The 14,533-nt window shown below is 67.3% G+C and overlaps 5 protein-coding genes and 1 non-coding gene across 6 annotated transcripts; 4 read left to right on the top strand and 2 right to left on the bottom strand.

Annotated features, from left to right (window-relative positions):
* Positions 1-141: 141 nt before the first annotated feature.
* Positions 142-1,284, top strand: RHOBADRAFT_42958 (uncharacterized protein; the record flags this gene model as incomplete). The annotated part of the gene is made up of 2 exons (XM_018414140.1): positions 142-551; positions 630-1,284. The coding sequence occupies 2 exons, from the start codon at positions 142-144 to the stop codon at positions 1,282-1,284; spliced, it is 1,065 nt and encodes a 354-aa protein (XP_018272663.1).
* A 292-nt stretch (positions 1,285-1,576) lies between these two features.
* RHOBADRAFT_42959 (uncharacterized protein) lies at positions 1,577-3,000 on the bottom strand (the record flags this gene model as incomplete). The annotated part of the gene is made up of 5 exons (XM_018414141.1): positions 1,577-1,617; positions 1,688-1,951; positions 2,028-2,249; positions 2,346-2,628; positions 2,698-3,000. The coding sequence occupies 5 exons, from the start codon at positions 2,998-3,000 to the stop codon at positions 1,577-1,579; spliced, it is 1,113 nt and encodes a 370-aa protein (XP_018272664.1).
* Positions 3,001-3,676: 676 nt separating this feature from the next.
* Positions 3,677-5,166, top strand: RHOBADRAFT_52598 (uncharacterized protein). Its single transcript, XM_018416419.1, has 5 exons — positions 3,677-3,753; positions 3,825-3,918; positions 3,995-4,043; positions 4,107-4,210; positions 4,272-5,166. Exons 1-5 carry the CDS (start codon positions 3,729-3,731, stop codon positions 5,104-5,106), a joined length of 1,107 nt encoding a protein of 368 aa, XP_018272665.1. The 5' UTR covers positions 3,677-3,728; the 3' UTR covers positions 5,107-5,166.
* Positions 5,167-5,284: 118 nt separating this feature from the next.
* RHOBADRAFT_42961 (uncharacterized protein) lies at positions 5,285-9,118 on the top strand (the record flags this gene model as incomplete). The annotated part of the gene is made up of 10 exons (XM_018414142.1): positions 5,285-5,618; positions 5,686-5,887; positions 5,947-6,094; positions 6,155-6,323; positions 6,397-6,510; positions 6,573-6,633; positions 6,700-6,893; positions 6,951-8,644; positions 8,709-8,855; positions 8,927-9,118. The coding sequence occupies 10 exons, from the start codon at positions 5,285-5,287 to the stop codon at positions 9,116-9,118; spliced, it is 3,255 nt and encodes a 1,084-aa protein (XP_018272666.1).
* A 533-nt stretch (positions 9,119-9,651) lies between these two features.
* Positions 9,652-9,743, top strand: RHOBADRAFT_t30. The gene has a single exon. It is a non-coding gene; the product is annotated as a tRNA-Asn (tRNA).
* Positions 9,744-10,569: 826 nt separating this feature from the next.
* RHOBADRAFT_35272 (uncharacterized protein) lies at positions 10,570-14,445 on the bottom strand (the record flags this gene model as incomplete). Its single annotated transcript, XM_018413264.1, has 12 exons — positions 10,570-10,907; positions 10,994-11,069; positions 11,143-11,286; positions 11,352-11,981; positions 12,064-13,043; positions 13,115-13,226; positions 13,299-13,493; positions 13,579-13,800; positions 13,863-13,884; positions 13,948-14,016; positions 14,085-14,155; positions 14,287-14,445. The coding sequence occupies 12 exons, from the start codon at positions 14,443-14,445 to the stop codon at positions 10,654-10,656; spliced, it is 2,934 nt and encodes a 977-aa protein (XP_018272667.1). The 3' UTR covers positions 10,570-10,653.
* Positions 14,446-14,533: the final 88 nt, after the last annotated feature.

The following is a 14,533-nucleotide window of genomic DNA, read 5'->3' on the forward strand; positions in this document are numbered from 1 at the left end:
GAGTCGCTCCCCCTCTCCCGGCCCATCCCGTTCTCGACTGGCCGGGACGGGACGACGAGGAGGCTGGCAAGGTGACCTCTCTCGCCGTTCGGCGTCCCCCTCCTTCCTCTCGTCTACGCGCACAGCACGACCTCGACCTCGATGCACCTACTCGTGCCGTTCGCGCTCGGCGTCGCGTCGGCGACCGCCCTCCCGACCTTGCTCGTCCACCGACAACTTCCCTCCCTCTCCCTCGTCTACGACGCCTCGACTTTCTCGCCGACCGGCCAAGGCGTCACCTACCGCTCGACGCTCAACTACTCGTGCGACGCCCTGTCGTTCAGCTACGCCGGGTCCCGCCCGCCGCTCAGCCTCACCGCACACCGCGCCAACGACTCGTCCCTCCTCACCGTCATCGGCTCGTTCTACGCGACGAGCGGCAACGTCTCGTGGGCGCCGACGCTTCCCGAGGGCGAGCGCTACTTTGTGCGCCTCGAAGATTCTGAGGGCAAGACGAGCGACACCAACTCGAGCCTCATCGCCGTTCCTCAAAGGGAGCTTTCCGGATGCACGTGCGTCCTCTCTCTCTCTCTCTCTTCTCTTCCAGTCCTTCTCTTTCGAAACTCGGCCTGATTGTCGTCTCTCTGTAGGGCCTACTACTCTGGCTCACGCAGCAGCAGCGGCATGACGAGCGTCACGGCGGGCCTCATCATCGTCTTCGCCATCCTCGCCGTCCCCCTCGTCCTCGCCCTCTTCTGGGTCCTCGCCCGCCTGTACCGCCTCATGCGCCGGTTCTGCTGCCCGGCCGCTCACGCGCGCAGCCTCGCCCGCCTCGCCGCCAAGGGCGTCGCGCGCACGACGAGCTACGCTCGCAGCGACTCGATGCGCAGCACCGACACGCGCAGCAGCAGCTTCGACGAGAAGATGGCGCAGCCGATGCCGCCGCAGAGCCAGCCCGCTCGCGCGCCGCCCGAGCCGCCGCTGCAGCCGCTGCCGCAGCCGCTCGCCGAGGCCCGTGCGCGCTACGGCAGCGACGGCGGCGAGCGGCGCCTCTCGCGCGTGAGCGAGGAGCCGTCTCGTCGGCAGAGCCTCGCGCCGGCCGAGATCCATCGGCTCGAGCTGCACGTCGACGAGCTGCAGCGCGCGCTCAGGGCGGCAGCGGCGCTCGCCGAGAGGGAGGGCGAGGCAGAGGCAGAGGCCGAGGACGAGGCGCAGCGCTCGGCGGGGCAGCAGATGGGCGAGTCCCTGCCGAGGTATCACACGGAGGAGGACATCGTCGACTGGGACTCGAAGTCGGAGAAGTGAGATCGAGCCTCGAGGAGGAGCGGTGGTCGGGTCCGTGCCGTTGTTCAGCTCTGTAGCGCCTCTCTCTCTTTGTCTTTCGGTCTCGGTGCAAGGTGTATCTCGCGCTCTCCGCAACGCCGAGCAGCAGGAGAGGAAGGAGGAAAGAGCTGCTCAAATTTGACCTTCCCAAGTTGAGGCTCTCCCTTTGTCGAGTTGCAGTCAGGCTCTCGTTGCTCGAGAAGCCGGTTTATCCTGTCGTTCACTCGTTCTCTGCATTCTGCAAGCGTCGCGCCGCTACAGTCGGCCGTCCACCTCAGTAGAACGCGCCTCCTCCGCCCTGACCGTATCCTGCGCCTGGAGGATGCGGCTCGTCAGTGCTCGTACGCTCAGGGGAGAGAGAGACGAAGAGAGAGGAGGGACGGACCCGCGCCGTAGCCGCCGAGCATGGGCCTGATGAGGTCGCCCGCTGCCCGCTCGAGTCTTGCGATCCCCCTCTGCTCCTCGACCTCGTCGCGCAGCGCGGCCCGCTCCGCCTCGACTTCCTGCGCCGCAAGTACGGCGTCTGAGCGTCGCTCGGCACGGTCGATAGAGCGTGCGGCGCGCGACTCGGCGTTGAGCTGGGCGCGAAGCTGGCGGGCGTCGTCGAGCGCTCTCGCGCGTTGGGCGGGCGCGAGACCGGTAAGGGACGCTGTTGCTCGAGGAGGACAAGAAGCTAAAGTCAGTCACAGGCTGAGTCGGGAAGGGAAAGGTGATCGAGGACGCACCCCTCATCTCGGCGACTCGGAGCCGGCTCCTGAGCTCCTGCTCGCGCAAGCTCAGCCCGGGCCCGCTCGACAGCGACAGCCGCTGCGAGTGGTACGGCGCGCTCGACCTCGGGTTAATGGGCATGCCTCCGACGCCGCCGAGCGCCATCCTGCTGCCGGCGGCGCCGCCGAACGCGCGCAGGCGCTGCGGCGAGAAGTAGGGCGAGTACTGGCGGGCGAGAGCTGCGGGTCGACGATCAGGTCAGTGTCGCGCGTCGACAGGACGCAGCAGACGTGACAGGACGCAGGAGACGAGACGAGACGAGAGGCGGGACGCACAAGGGAAGCGAGAGAAGGACGAGCGGTACTGCGGCGCGAACAGTCCTCGCTGGACCGGCACCTGGCGCAGGTAGCTCAGGTCATGGCTCACGCCGCCGTACCTCCTCCCCCACCACCCGCTCGCGAGCCCGAGCGTCCCGAGCGCGCCCATCGACGCGTATTCGCTGTAGCGCAGGCCGCGCTCGGCGTCGCTCAACTGCTCCCACGCGAGGCGCTCCTCCCACCGGCGCAGGCGCTCCGACTCGTCGAGGGCGTAGTCGAGCTCGAGCTGGTGCTGAAAGTGCTGCAGACGGAAGACGAGTGAGTCAGCCGCTTTCGTGTGCTAGAGAGAGAGAGAAGGAGGAGGACGCACCATGAGGTCGGCGAGCGCGTACTGGCCCTGGTCCCAGCTGTCGTCGCCCCACGCGTCGTACAGGCCCATCGTTTCGTCGACGAACGACGTGTAGTCGTACAGGTCCGGGTACGCGTCGCCGTAGCCCCACATCTCGCCCACGCCCTCGTACCCGCTCGAGTGCCTGCCGTAGTCGTCGTAGATGCCGCCGCCGAGTCCGCCGACGTCCGAGTAGGCGTACGGGTCCTCGTAATAGCCGGTGCTGCCGTCATAGGTGGCCGTGTCGTAGTAGCCGTCGCCGTCGAGGTCGTAGAGGTGGGACATTTGGCGAGAGGCGGAGCGAACACGAGGTGGGAGGGGGAAGGGGAACGAGAGGTCGGGCCTGGCTCGACGGTGGTCGCTCGCTCGGACAGGGCGCAGCAGCGAGTCTGCTGAAGCTGTGGAGACGAGACAGTCAGTAGCCTGCAGGCGAGGAGGCTGATGACGCGCGCCGACGAGCGCTCGACGAGAAGAGGAGAAGGGTGACGCACCAGGCGGTCTCGGTTGGAGGCGAACGTGCACACTCGCTGGCCTCGTAGCTCGAGCAGCCGGCAAGCAGATGCGAGAAGCAGACGAGGAGCTCGAGATGAGCGAGGCGCGCCGTCGCCGAGGCGGACGTCGGCGAGCGGGCTGGAGGCGTGCGCCGAGACGAGGCGCATCTCAGGTTTTTGAGGCTGCAGCGGCCGCCGTGGGTGTGCGCACCCGTCCTGCGCCTTCACGAGGAGCACAGCTCTCGCCCCGTGGTGAGGTAGAGAGGCCGATGACGAGCTGGGCCGGAGAACGAGGAGGAGAGGCAGCAGCAGCGAGCGCGGCGGTGGACGCGCTCGGCACAGCGCGTACGTCCAGCTAGAGCACTTCGAGCGAGGCACTGGACCAGCACAGGGCGGTGCAGCTCGTCGACTTGTCGAGGTCAAGGACAACAACCGCCGGCGAGCTCCTTGTCCACGCACACGACCTCGACAGCGACCAGGCGCAGCAAGGACGCGTCCAGTAGAGCAGCACACTGCCCTGTCATGCCCCACAAGGCGTCCAACGGCTGTGCGTCGTCGTCCTCGTCCTCCTCTCGCGCCCCGACGAGCAACCCGATCTCACTCTCGCCTCGACAGCAGATGCCGTCCCAAAGCCACAGCTCGCCAGCGGCTTCGAGTGGCAGAGCGTATTCGAGGAGCTCCTCGAGCAGACCGCGTCCACCAACGTCGTCGAGTGCGTCCCTCTCGCCTCACCTCGCCTCGCCGCACCCGATCAAGCGACCTGACCCTCCCTCGCCCGCGCGCCGCAGTGCCGACTGGTCCATCCTCAAGGAGATGATCAAGTACAAGCTCGCCGAGGTGCGCACCGCTCTCCCTTCATTCCTGCCCCAAGGTCGTCGCTGACCTCGTCCGCGCACCCAGGCCATCTCGAGCTTCCTCGCCATGGGCCCACCCTGGCCCTTGCCGCCAGACGACGCCATGCACGCACGAGCACGAGCCTACGACACCCTCGACTCGTTCAGCAGGTGCGCCCCACGTCTCGCTCGAGCAAGGCTCGCCGACCCTGACCTCTCTGCCCCCTCGCAGCCCTCCCTTCACGATCCAGCGCCTGTGCGAGCTCGCCCTCTACCCTCGGCGGCAGTACACCTCGCTGCCCAAGTACCTGCGAGCCGTGAGCCGCGTCCTGAGCGTCACGTCCGAGCGGACAGCGTTCGACGAGGACGACGGCGCCGACCATTTTGCGTCGACCTCGGCCGTCACGCTCGACACGTCGCTCGGCGTCATCCGCCAGGGCGTCATCCACCCTCCTGCGCATACCTCATCCCTGTCACCTATCGCCACTCGCCGCCCGACCCCGTCACCCTCCTCGCCCAGCCCGCGCTCGTCGCCGCAGGTCGTCCCCCTCCTCAGCCCCATCCCGTGGCTGCGAAAAGGCGACTCAAACGCACCTGCCTCGTCGTCATCGTCCAAGGCCATGTCCGAGAACGGCGACGTCGAATCGTTCCACCTCGGCTCGCCTCCACCGGCCACCTCGCCTCGACCGCCGACCGTCTCGCTCCCCTCGACCAACGCGGCCGCGCTCGCGTCGGCGCCCAATCCGCAGAGCTCGCCGCCAAAACCTCTGCAGGGTCAAGGGCCGGCGACGGCGACGCCGACGGGCGGGCTCGTCGACGAGGTGGATCCGGGCAGCGGCGGGTCCGAGACGATGGAGCCTGTCGCGTTGAGCAGCGCGACGACGCTCGCGCCGCCGGCCGAGGTGGCCGAGGCCGAGGGAGCAGGAGGGGAGGACGGGCCTGAGAAGGGGGCGAGCTTGCGGGAGCGGTTCGTGAGGGCGAGCAGTCCGAGGGTCGAGGCGCCGCTGGATCCGGAGGCGAGCACAGCGGGAGAGGACGAGCGGGACGAGATGGTGACGGGCCCCTGACCGAGGTGGACACTCCTGTAGATAGCTCGAGGACGTTGCAGTGCAGCTAGCTGGCACGCAGCCCCGAGAGAGGCCCACCTCGACTCGACCTTCTCAACCTCGTCGCCTTCTTCCCCTCTCGCCACCAACCTCGTCTCGCCGCCTCGCTCGAGCGCACCGGTCTTGCACTCGACGCGCCATGGACGCCACGCAGCAGCACGCCATCCGCACCCACGTCCGCTCCCTCGCCGTCCAGCTCGTCCCGCCCTCCTCGCCCATCCTCGCCTCGCTCCCAGCCCTGCTCCTCCCCTCGCCCTCACGACCGCTCACGCCCTTCGTCATCGGCCACGACGAGCGCAAAATCGACTTCTGGGACGCGCGGCGCGTCAAGGAGTGGGACGACGAGCGTCGGCGCGACGAGCTGTGGGAGATGACGCGGGCGCAGGCCGACGAGCTCAAGCGGTCGCGCAAGGACTGGGTCGAGGCGGTCAAGCACGTCAAGGAGGAGGGCGAGGGCGTCGAGGGTCTACCAGGTGCGCCTCAGCTCGCCTGGCTCCCCGTGTCGTCCTCGAGCCGACGACTCACTCGCTCTCTTCCCAGCGCCGTACACCTTCCCTGCCCGCCTCGGCGACGACATCATCCTGCCCCGTGTGCGCCAACGCGCATGGACCGACCGCACGACCGCCTTTCACCCGCGCTCGACCGTCGCCTCGCTCTTCGGCTCGCCGCCGACCAACCTTCTTCCCGAGCCCGACGAGGCGCTCACCGCCATCGAGACTGTTCCCGACCTCGACGACGCGTTGTACGTCCTCTGTCGCCTCTTCCTAGACCGTCCGAGCTAACACTCGGCCTTGCCCGCAGCGACCTCAAGCTGTCCGTCACGGCCGACCAGTTCGCCGACGTCAAGCGCATCCGCTCGGCGTACACGAGCCGGGCCCAGCTCGAAGAGTACCTGTGCGAGGACGAGCAAGCCTGGCTCGAGGAGCTTGCGCGTGTTCCTGCATCCTCGGTGCGTCCGTGGTCCACCTTTCCCCCTCGTCAAACGCGCGCTCACTCTTTTCTCGACCAGATTCCTCGTCTCGGCTCTCCGCCAATCTTTCCTCGTTCCTCCCTCCCTGCACTCGACCCTGAAGCGCTCGTCAAGGACCCGTTCGGCGGGCTGTTGCCCTCGGAGCGCAGCGACTACCCGTCGTCGCCTCGCGGCGCCGGCATTTCGCAGGAGCAGTGGAACAAGGAGGGTGCGCCCCACCTTTCTCTCGATCCACCTGTCGCCCCTCAAGACTCGTCCTGACGTCCCGACTCGTGACGCAGAGGGCCTCTCGTCGCCGCCGGTATCGTCGCTCGAGCCCGTTCACTTGGGTCCGCCGCCGCCAATCTGGTCCAGCTCGCCGGGCAAGCTTGACGCACGACGTGCTCTCGAACTTGGTGCGTCCTCTCTTTCACTGTCTCTCGGAACGAGCGCCCCTGAATAGTCCCAGAGCTTGCAGATCCACCGCTTTTCCACCGACTTTCGCAAGCGGCGCTCCCTGCGGCACCTCAACTCGACGTGTACGCCTTCTTTTTCTCCCTCGACTCGGCCTGTGACGAGGGAATTGACAGTCCTCCTTTCTGCAGCTCGCGACTCGTACAGCTCCTCCAGGACGACGACCCCGAGACCGACCAGCTCGAGCCGAGCGACCTCGAGGACGGCCCGTTCGCCCAACCTGCTCGCCCGGCGTCGACGACCTTCCCAATCTTCCCGTCGGACGACACCTTTGGCGACCTCGACGAGCAAGTTCACGGCGCGTCGGTCGCAAGGCGCATCAAGCGTGCGTCCCCACCTCATGATCATCACTCAGGCGGTGACTGACGCCTCTCTCCCGCAGCGCCCAAGCTTTCCTCGCCACACGACTGCCTCCTCGCCTCGATCGCGCCCACCCTGTCGTCCTTCGCCGCAGCCAACGCGTCCTCGTCATCCTGGGCGCTCGCGCCCTTGCCCGGCCTGCGTGCGCTCACGCTCGACCTGAGCTGGCGAGCCTGGACGCTCCCGGCGGGCGAGACGCTCAAAGACGTCCTGATCGGCGGCGACGACGACGTCGAGGTCGACGACGACGACGCCGAGCTCGAGGGCGCGACAGAGGCGAGGGAGACCGAGATGCGGGACGAGACGGCCGCTGTCGGCGAGGAGGACGAGCAGGAGAGCATCACGGCCATCCTCGCCCTCCTCAAGGACGTCGAGGACGGTGACGATGAGGAGCTCGTCCCGCGTGTTCCCGTCGAGGTCGAGCAGCCGGTGTCCAAGGTCGTCAGCCCGCCCAGCGCCGCAAGTCTCGACAACCGCGACGCCCCCGAGACGAGCTACTCGGCCAACCCGCTCCCGACAGACGATCACGCGCTCCAGAGCGGCGCCCTCGTCGAGCTCGGCTACGCGGCACCGCCACCCGTCATCGACGACCTCCCGTCAGCCTCGCCACCCGGTCCCGCCGCCGCCATCTCGGCTCACCGCCGCTCGCCCATCCAGTCGAGCTCTATCCCGGCGCCACCCGACAGCAGCTCGAGCGACTTTGGCTTCATCTTTCCGCCCGCCTCGTCACCATCGTCGCCGCCCGGACAGCGCCTGAGCGCCGGGTCGTCGCCTGACGAGCGCGTCGTCGAGCTCGTCGACGTCGAGGCGGTCGACATGCCTCTCGAGCACGCCCTGGCGGCGTCGGCGACGGCGACGAGCGAGGAAGAGCCCGTCGCTCGACTTGAGAAGGCCGAGTCGAGCGGCCCGGCCTGGTCGAGCGCAGCCGCCCTCGACCGCTTCCTCACGATGCGGGGCCGGCCCGTCGTCGCGCCAGTCGAGCGCGAGCTTCCTGCGGCTCATGCGGCGGCGACGATCGTCGACAAGCCTGCACCGCCAAGCGCGCACTCGTCGCCTCCTCCCGGCGGCATCCCTTTCACCCTGCCGCCCTTCCTCTCCGAGCCTGTCGGGCCCCCTACATCACCGAGGCACGAGCCGCTGCGCGTCGTCGCCTTCGATACCCTTCTCCAGATGCGCCCGCACCTCGCCGCCCTTCAGCGCCAATCCTTCCTCCCCGTCCACCGCGCCTCGCGCTTCCCGTCCGACCCGCACCGCATCCTCGAGCCCCACCTCATCGTCGACCCTCGCTCTGCCATCCTCTTCCTCGGCCTCGACGCCCTCGTCAGCAACGTCGACCGGGCCGACGAGCCCATGGTCGGCCCGCTGACGCGGCTCGAGTCGGTCATGACGACGGTCGGGCGCCTCGCCGCACGCTTCGACCGGCTCCTCGTCGTCCTCGAGGAGGCCGTTCAGCGCGTCGGCGGCGTCAAGCGGTACAGCTTCACGCCGCCGGTGCTCGCCGCGCTGCAGCAGCTCGCGAGCGGGTTGGTCAAGCTCGCAGGCGGGCGACACGGTGTCGAGGTCGCGCTGTCGAAGGTAGCAGGGCACTCGGCGATGCTCGTCAGGCGGTGGGCCGACTACCTGCGCGAGAAGGACGAGGCGGCGATGGCGGAGGAGGGACTGCCAGTGCTCGAGCTGTGGGGCGGGCGAGCATGGCTCTCGGACGACCCGGCGCCTGTGCGTCCTGCCTCCTTTCCTTCTCCTCGACATCCGAGAACTCATGCGGCCCCTCCTGTCACAGGACGAGGTCTCGCTCCTCAACCTCGCCGACGTCAACGAGCTTGCCGCCTGCGCCATCCTCGCCGTCTGCTCGGCCGGCGACTTCTACGCCCTCTCGAGCGAGGACCGCCAGGCCGTCTTTGCGCGCATACTTGGCGAGGACCGCGTCGTGCGTCCAGTCTCGCTCGTCATCACGCCTCGTCGGAAACTGGTCCTGACTCGCACTTTTCCTCGCCGCAGAACCGCATGTCCGCGTCCGTCTCGACGTTCCAGGGCTTTCTCCCCATGTCGCCTGGCTCGTCGAGCGGGTTTATCGATGCCCCGACCGTCTCGATCTCTCAGCTCGGCGCGCTCGAGGAGGAAACGGCGGCCGACGAGGACTTTGGGCAGTGGGCCGAGTGGGTCGACTTTGACGCGTCGCAGCCGTCGTAGTGTCATGCAAGCTTTCTCTCTGTGTCTACAATGGTCTGTGAGAGAGGGAGAGTGCGACGGGTCGAGCGAACGTCGATGCTGCAGCTGTTGAGCGAGAGAAGCTTGGGGGAGACGACGCGCTTCGGCCGCGCTCGGCTTCTCGCACAGGCGCATGCCCGAAACGCATGCCAGCTAGCGTCACGCCGGCACGACTGAGGGCACAGCTGCGCTTCGTTGAGGACGAGCGGACGCAAGCTTGGAACGAGGCTGGGGCGGGAGCCAATCAGAGGAGGGCCGACGTAGTTGGCGCCGCCAGTTTGAATCAAGATTCCGTGCGAGGGCGCGTGCACTGAGCGAGCTTGAGGCGCGGACCGCGAGGCTCGTTCTCTGTGGATTGCCAGGGGCCGTTCGAGAGAGCTGAGAGAGGCCACAGCGAACATAGCCAGGAAGCCAAGTGAAAGCCGAGGCGCGCAGGGAGACAGTCGTTTCGACGAACGAGGAGCTTTCTTGCTGCAATAGTGATCTATGCACAAGCCGCGCGGCTGTCTAAGCAAGTCTTCGTAGCTCAGTTGGTCAGAGCGTCCGACTGTTAGCTCTACTTCAGTCGCCCATCGGGAGGTCGACAGTTCAAACCTGTCCGAGGACGTTCTTTTGCCGCGGACGCGTACGAGGCACTCTCCGATGCGCGAACGGCAGCTTTTTGCCCCTGACCGGCGCCCGGGAAACGAGGTGAAGCGGCTACGAGGCTCTCCGACCGGACCGAGACTTGACAAGGGAGCACGCCTGCGCGACCGCGCAAGTCGCTGTAACCTGGCTCTGGTAGCCTGCTGAAGCACTCTGGAGTAAGTGCAGGCGTGCACGACAAGCGAGAAGACCACTAGCGACGAGGCGACCGCTCGACTCGACTTGAGAAGGTCGACTGAGAAGGTCGACTCGGGGTCAGAGCGCTTCGCGCAGAAGGGCCAGAGCAAAACGACGCTCGCTGCAGACGTCTTCCATGATGAGAAGGCAAGATCAAGCTGCCGAGCGGGCTCGACGATGCGAGGAGGTAGCGACGCCTCGCGCCGCCGAGGACGACAACGGCAGGCAAATTCAGCTGCGCTCGACAGCTCGAGCCCGTCTGATGCAGCCTCTCTGCGAGCCTCTGCTCGTGCGCAAAGGCCTAGTCCGCTGTCCTATAGAGCGCGCGAGGGCTCACTTTCGAACGGAGCTGGCAACTTCCGCTCAAGCGTTCGAGCCTCTGGCGCACGATCGTCTTGGTCCGCCTCGCGCCTGACCTGACGGCCGAGCACGTCGCGCTCGAAAGGGCCGACGACGTGACCGCACAGCGTCGCGCAGGGCGAGCCCGCGAGGCGAGGGCGCATACGGTGAGCCGGACAGGTCCGAGAAGGCGGTCGGCGCACGCGCCAGCGAGACCAAGTCGATACTGTCGCACGCTCTCGCTCTCGCTCTCGCCGACGTGCGTCGCTGCCGGTGATGCCAAAGAGAGTACTGCAACGAGAGGTATACACGGACGACCCCACCACCGCTCCATCTACCCGCCACTCCCGAGCCGCTCAGGCCGCCTGCTTCTGGCTGACGGTGATCCTGTCGCCCAAGCTCAACGCGATGCCCTGCGTCTTGCTGCGGATGCGCACGTGGCCCTGGAGCGTGCCGTCGGCGAGCTTCTCGATCGACAGGTTGGCGAGCGCGTCCTCGCCGAAGAGGGACCGCGCGTACAGGTTGGCGCTGAGGAAGCCGCAGTCGCCCTCGAGGGCGGCGTCGGGCGTGAGGCAAGCCATGTTGGTCGACGACATGATGTGCTGGAGGTCTGCGAGACGCGCAAAGAGGGCGAGGTCAGGGCCGGGCGGGGAGGACAAGGCGACGACGACGACGACGAGCGAAAGGATGACGAACAAGCTCGCAGGCTGTCGATGTTGGTGTTGACGTTGACCTTGTTCTCCCACTCGAACTCGGTCCACATGCTTCGGAACTGCATCGAGGGCAGGAGAGAGCGGTCAGTGTCGTCGAGAGGGAGGAGGTCCGAGCGCGAGACGAGGACGCACCTGCGCCTCGTTGCAGTGGCCGGGCGTGATATAGTCGAGGATGTCGATGTGGATGTCGTTGAGGACGACGCAGTGGCTGTCGGTCGCCCGCTCGCTGTCGTAGAAGATGTTGCCAAAGATGACGCCCGTCTCGGTCGACGACACCTGCGCGAGGAAAGGAGGGTCAGGGCTCAGGCCGACGACGACGATATAGAGGAAAGAGGGCGCACCTTGATGGTCGCCTTGACGCTCTGGAAGCTCTGCGGGCCGAGCGTGTAGGGCACAGGTCGCTCGAGGAGGCGCAGGTCGCCCAGGGTCGCAAACTCGCACGTGAGGTTCTGGAGCGTCTCGGCCGTCTGGTTGACGATGAGGACGTCGAGGAGGATGTCGAACCCTTGCACGTGCACGTACGCCTCGGCGTAGACCGGGTCGCTGAAGCCGGTGAGCTGGACGACGCGCTGCAGCTTGCTGACAAAGTCGTCCTTTGCGGCCGCCTCGGCGCCCGTCGCCGCGACGAGGTCGACCTCGTACTCGTCCGTGTCGGCGCCGGCGGGCTTCTTGGCGAGCTGGCGGAACGAGATGAGGTCGTCGGCCTGGACGGCGCTCGCCTTGTCGGCGCGCCGCTTCTTCTCGAGCGCCTTGCTCTCCTCGTGCGCGACCATGGACGCGTACGCCGCCTGCGTGTCGTGGAGGAAGATGGCCTCGACGGCGCGAGCGCGCTCGGACGAGCCCGTTGCCGAGTCGAGCTCGGCGAGCGACTGCAGGCACGCCATGATGCGCTCGGACGCGTCCTCGTCGATGGGCACGGTCGCAAAGTGCGACTGGCCGACCCGGATGATCGACGTCATGATGAGCATGCACTGCGAGAGGAAGGGAGAGAGAGAGGCAGAGTCAGGATCCGCCTTTCGCCTGGCGAGGACGAAAGGAGAGAGAGAGACGCACCTCAGCCCGCAACTCGTTGACACTCCTCGCCGCCCCACCCTCGTGCGACACGAGCTCCTTGAACCGCATGACGAGCTTGGTCAGGGTCGCCGCGAGGACCGTCGCCGTGTAAAAGTCGCCGCCGAGGATGAGGGCGCGCAGAGGCGGCTTGGCCGCCGCCTTGACGGCCTCGAGGCTCGCGGCGGCCGTCGTGCTCGACGAGCTGAAGACGGTCTCGGTCGCGTACGTGCCGTCGGCGAGGACCCGGGTCGAGCTGGTCGCGACGGGCTTGTGCACGAGGGCCGAGTCGCCGTTGACGAGGTCGGGCTCGGCGCCGGCCGCCTCCTGCTCGGCGCGGTCGAGCAGGCGCTGCTCGCTCGCGAGGATGGGCACCTCGCCGACGACGGCGCGCACTTGGCGCAGCGCGGCGTGCACCTCGTCGGCGCTCGCGGCGTACTCGCCGATGATCCACATGGCGCCCCGGAACACCTTGCCGCTCTTGATGTCGGGGAACGTGTCGAGGAGCTTGCCGACGATGCCGCTGCGCAGCTCGGGGAACTTCTCGACGACCTCGCGCACGAACGCAATCACGTCGACGGCGTTCGTGTTGGTCGCGTCGCCGAGGAAGTCCATGAGGACGTGCACGACCGAGGATGCGACCTCGCTGTGGCGGATGGCGCACGTGTGGATCGTCTGGATGAGGAGGGCGCGATACTCGGCCGCCTTCTCGAACGACGGGTCGAGCGTGCGCGTGAGCTCCTTCTTGAGGAACGTGACGACGTCGTCGACGTTGCGGCCGCTGACCATGTCCATTGCGATGTCGAGCGCCTTCTTGCGCACGTCCATGTCGGGCGAGGTGACGACGCGCAGGATGTCCATGACGAGCTCGTCGAGGACGTGCTCGTGCTTGGCGTGCAAGGCGGCGACACGGGTGAGGACGATCATCTTGACGTTGTTCGACGGCTCCGACACGACGAGCGAGATCAGGCAGGCGGCTGCGGCTGTGTGCGTGGGAGGAAAAGGGTCAGGTCGGGGCAAAGGTTCGGGCCGGAGAAAGACGGCGAGGACGCACCCTTGACGGCGGCCGGGTTCTGCGTGAGCGTCGTGAGGGTCGCTGCCGCCTCGTACTTGACCGAGTGGCTGCCCGAGTTGAGGAGCTCGAAGATGCACTTGATGTACCGGGCCTGCGCGCGCGAGTCGGGAGGGTCAGTGAGGTGGCCGCTGAGCGGGGCGAGACGTGGAGAGATGGGACGCACCTTGAGGGCACCCTCGGTCGCACCGCTGCCGCCGGCCTTGCTCTCCTTGCGGATGAGCTCGATGACGCTGAGCTGCATCATCTCGTCGAGCTGCGGCACCTGGTCGTAGACGCTGAGGAAGTACTCGACGGCGCGACTGGGCGCGACGGCCTGCAGCATCGTGAACGCGTTGCGCAGCGAGGTCGTGTCGGACTCCTGTTGCGGACACAAGGGCGAGGTGAGTGGGCGCACCCTCGGCGGGCGAGGACGGCAAGGGAGGAAGGGAGGGGGAGGGACGCACGGCGGCCATGAACGTCTGGATGAGCTCTGGCGCGTCGGGGATGAGGAACTCGAAGTTCTTGTAGATCTGGAAGATGGCCATGACGGCGTTCTTGCGGACGTAGCTGTGGCGGTGCTCGAGGCACGAGCGGCAGGTCGGGATCAAGGGCTCGAGGAGCTCGGGCTCGCGGATCTTCTGGAGGAAGCGCAGGGTTGCGCCGCGAATGTACTCGTTCGGGTGTTGCTGCAGGGAAGAGGGGCAAGGTCAGGGCAGGCTCGCGGGCGGGGCGAAAGAGGTGGACGGACGAGGTCGTTGCGGATGGCGTTGCTGCAAGGGGAGCGGGTCAGCGCGATGCTCGCATGGTGCAGGCTTGAGAGAGGCGGGACGCACCAGACGAGGATCATCTCCTGCTTGAGCTTGCCGTTCTCGTCATGCTTGGGGCAGATCTCCCAGTAGAACCTGCACGGCGGGGAGGAGGGAAGTCAGGTCGGGGCGACTGAGGAGAGGAGAGAGGCGAGTAGACGCACTGGAGGAGCTTCTTGATCTGCTTGCTCTTGCTCGGGAGGACGAACTGGATGATGGGCATGAGGAGCGCAGGCTGTGGCACGGCCGGTGGGGCGAGGAGGGGGAGCAGAGCCAAGTCGCGTCAGTCGCTCGTCTCCCACGGCTCTAGGGGCCACAAGGGCGCGCTCGGCGAGTAGACCCAGTCCAAGAGAGCACGACACGCACCTGCGGCTGGCCATTGAGGGTCGAGACGATGATGCGGCGCAACGTGTCGAGCTTGAGGTCGTCCGAGCCCTTCTCGAGGGCAGCGCGCAGGTCCTGGGTCTGGTAGCCGAGGTCACCCTCGTCGGCCACGAGGGTGAAGCAGGGCGTCTTGTCCGACATGGCGGCGCGTGGGCGAGGTCGAGCTGGAGGTGAGGTCGCGGGGCGGGGGAGGGGAGCGTGACGGGCCGCGGCAAGGCGAGGGCGGCTT

Source organism: Rhodotorula graminis, assembly GCF_001329695.1.
Source record: "Rhodotorula graminis WP1 unplaced genomic scaffold RHOBAscaffold_4, whole genome shotgun sequence".
In the NCBI taxonomy this organism is placed as follows: domain Eukaryota; kingdom Fungi; phylum Basidiomycota; class Microbotryomycetes; order Sporidiobolales; family Sporidiobolaceae; genus Rhodotorula; species Rhodotorula graminis.

Bases quoted from the DNA above. Each gene is read 5' to 3' on its own strand.
- RHOBADRAFT_52598 (XM_018416419.1), top strand. From the start codon at position 3,729: ATGCCCCACAAGGCGTCCAACGGCT. The intron at 3,754-3,824 runs GTGCGTCGTCGT...CCTCGACAGCAG, and splicing joins CCACAAGGCGTCCAACGGCT to ATGCCGTCCCAAAGCCACAG. The intron at 4,211-4,271 runs GTGCGCCCCACG...GCCCCCTCGCAG, and splicing joins ACCCTCGACTCGTTCAGCAG to CCCTCCCTTCACGATCCAGC.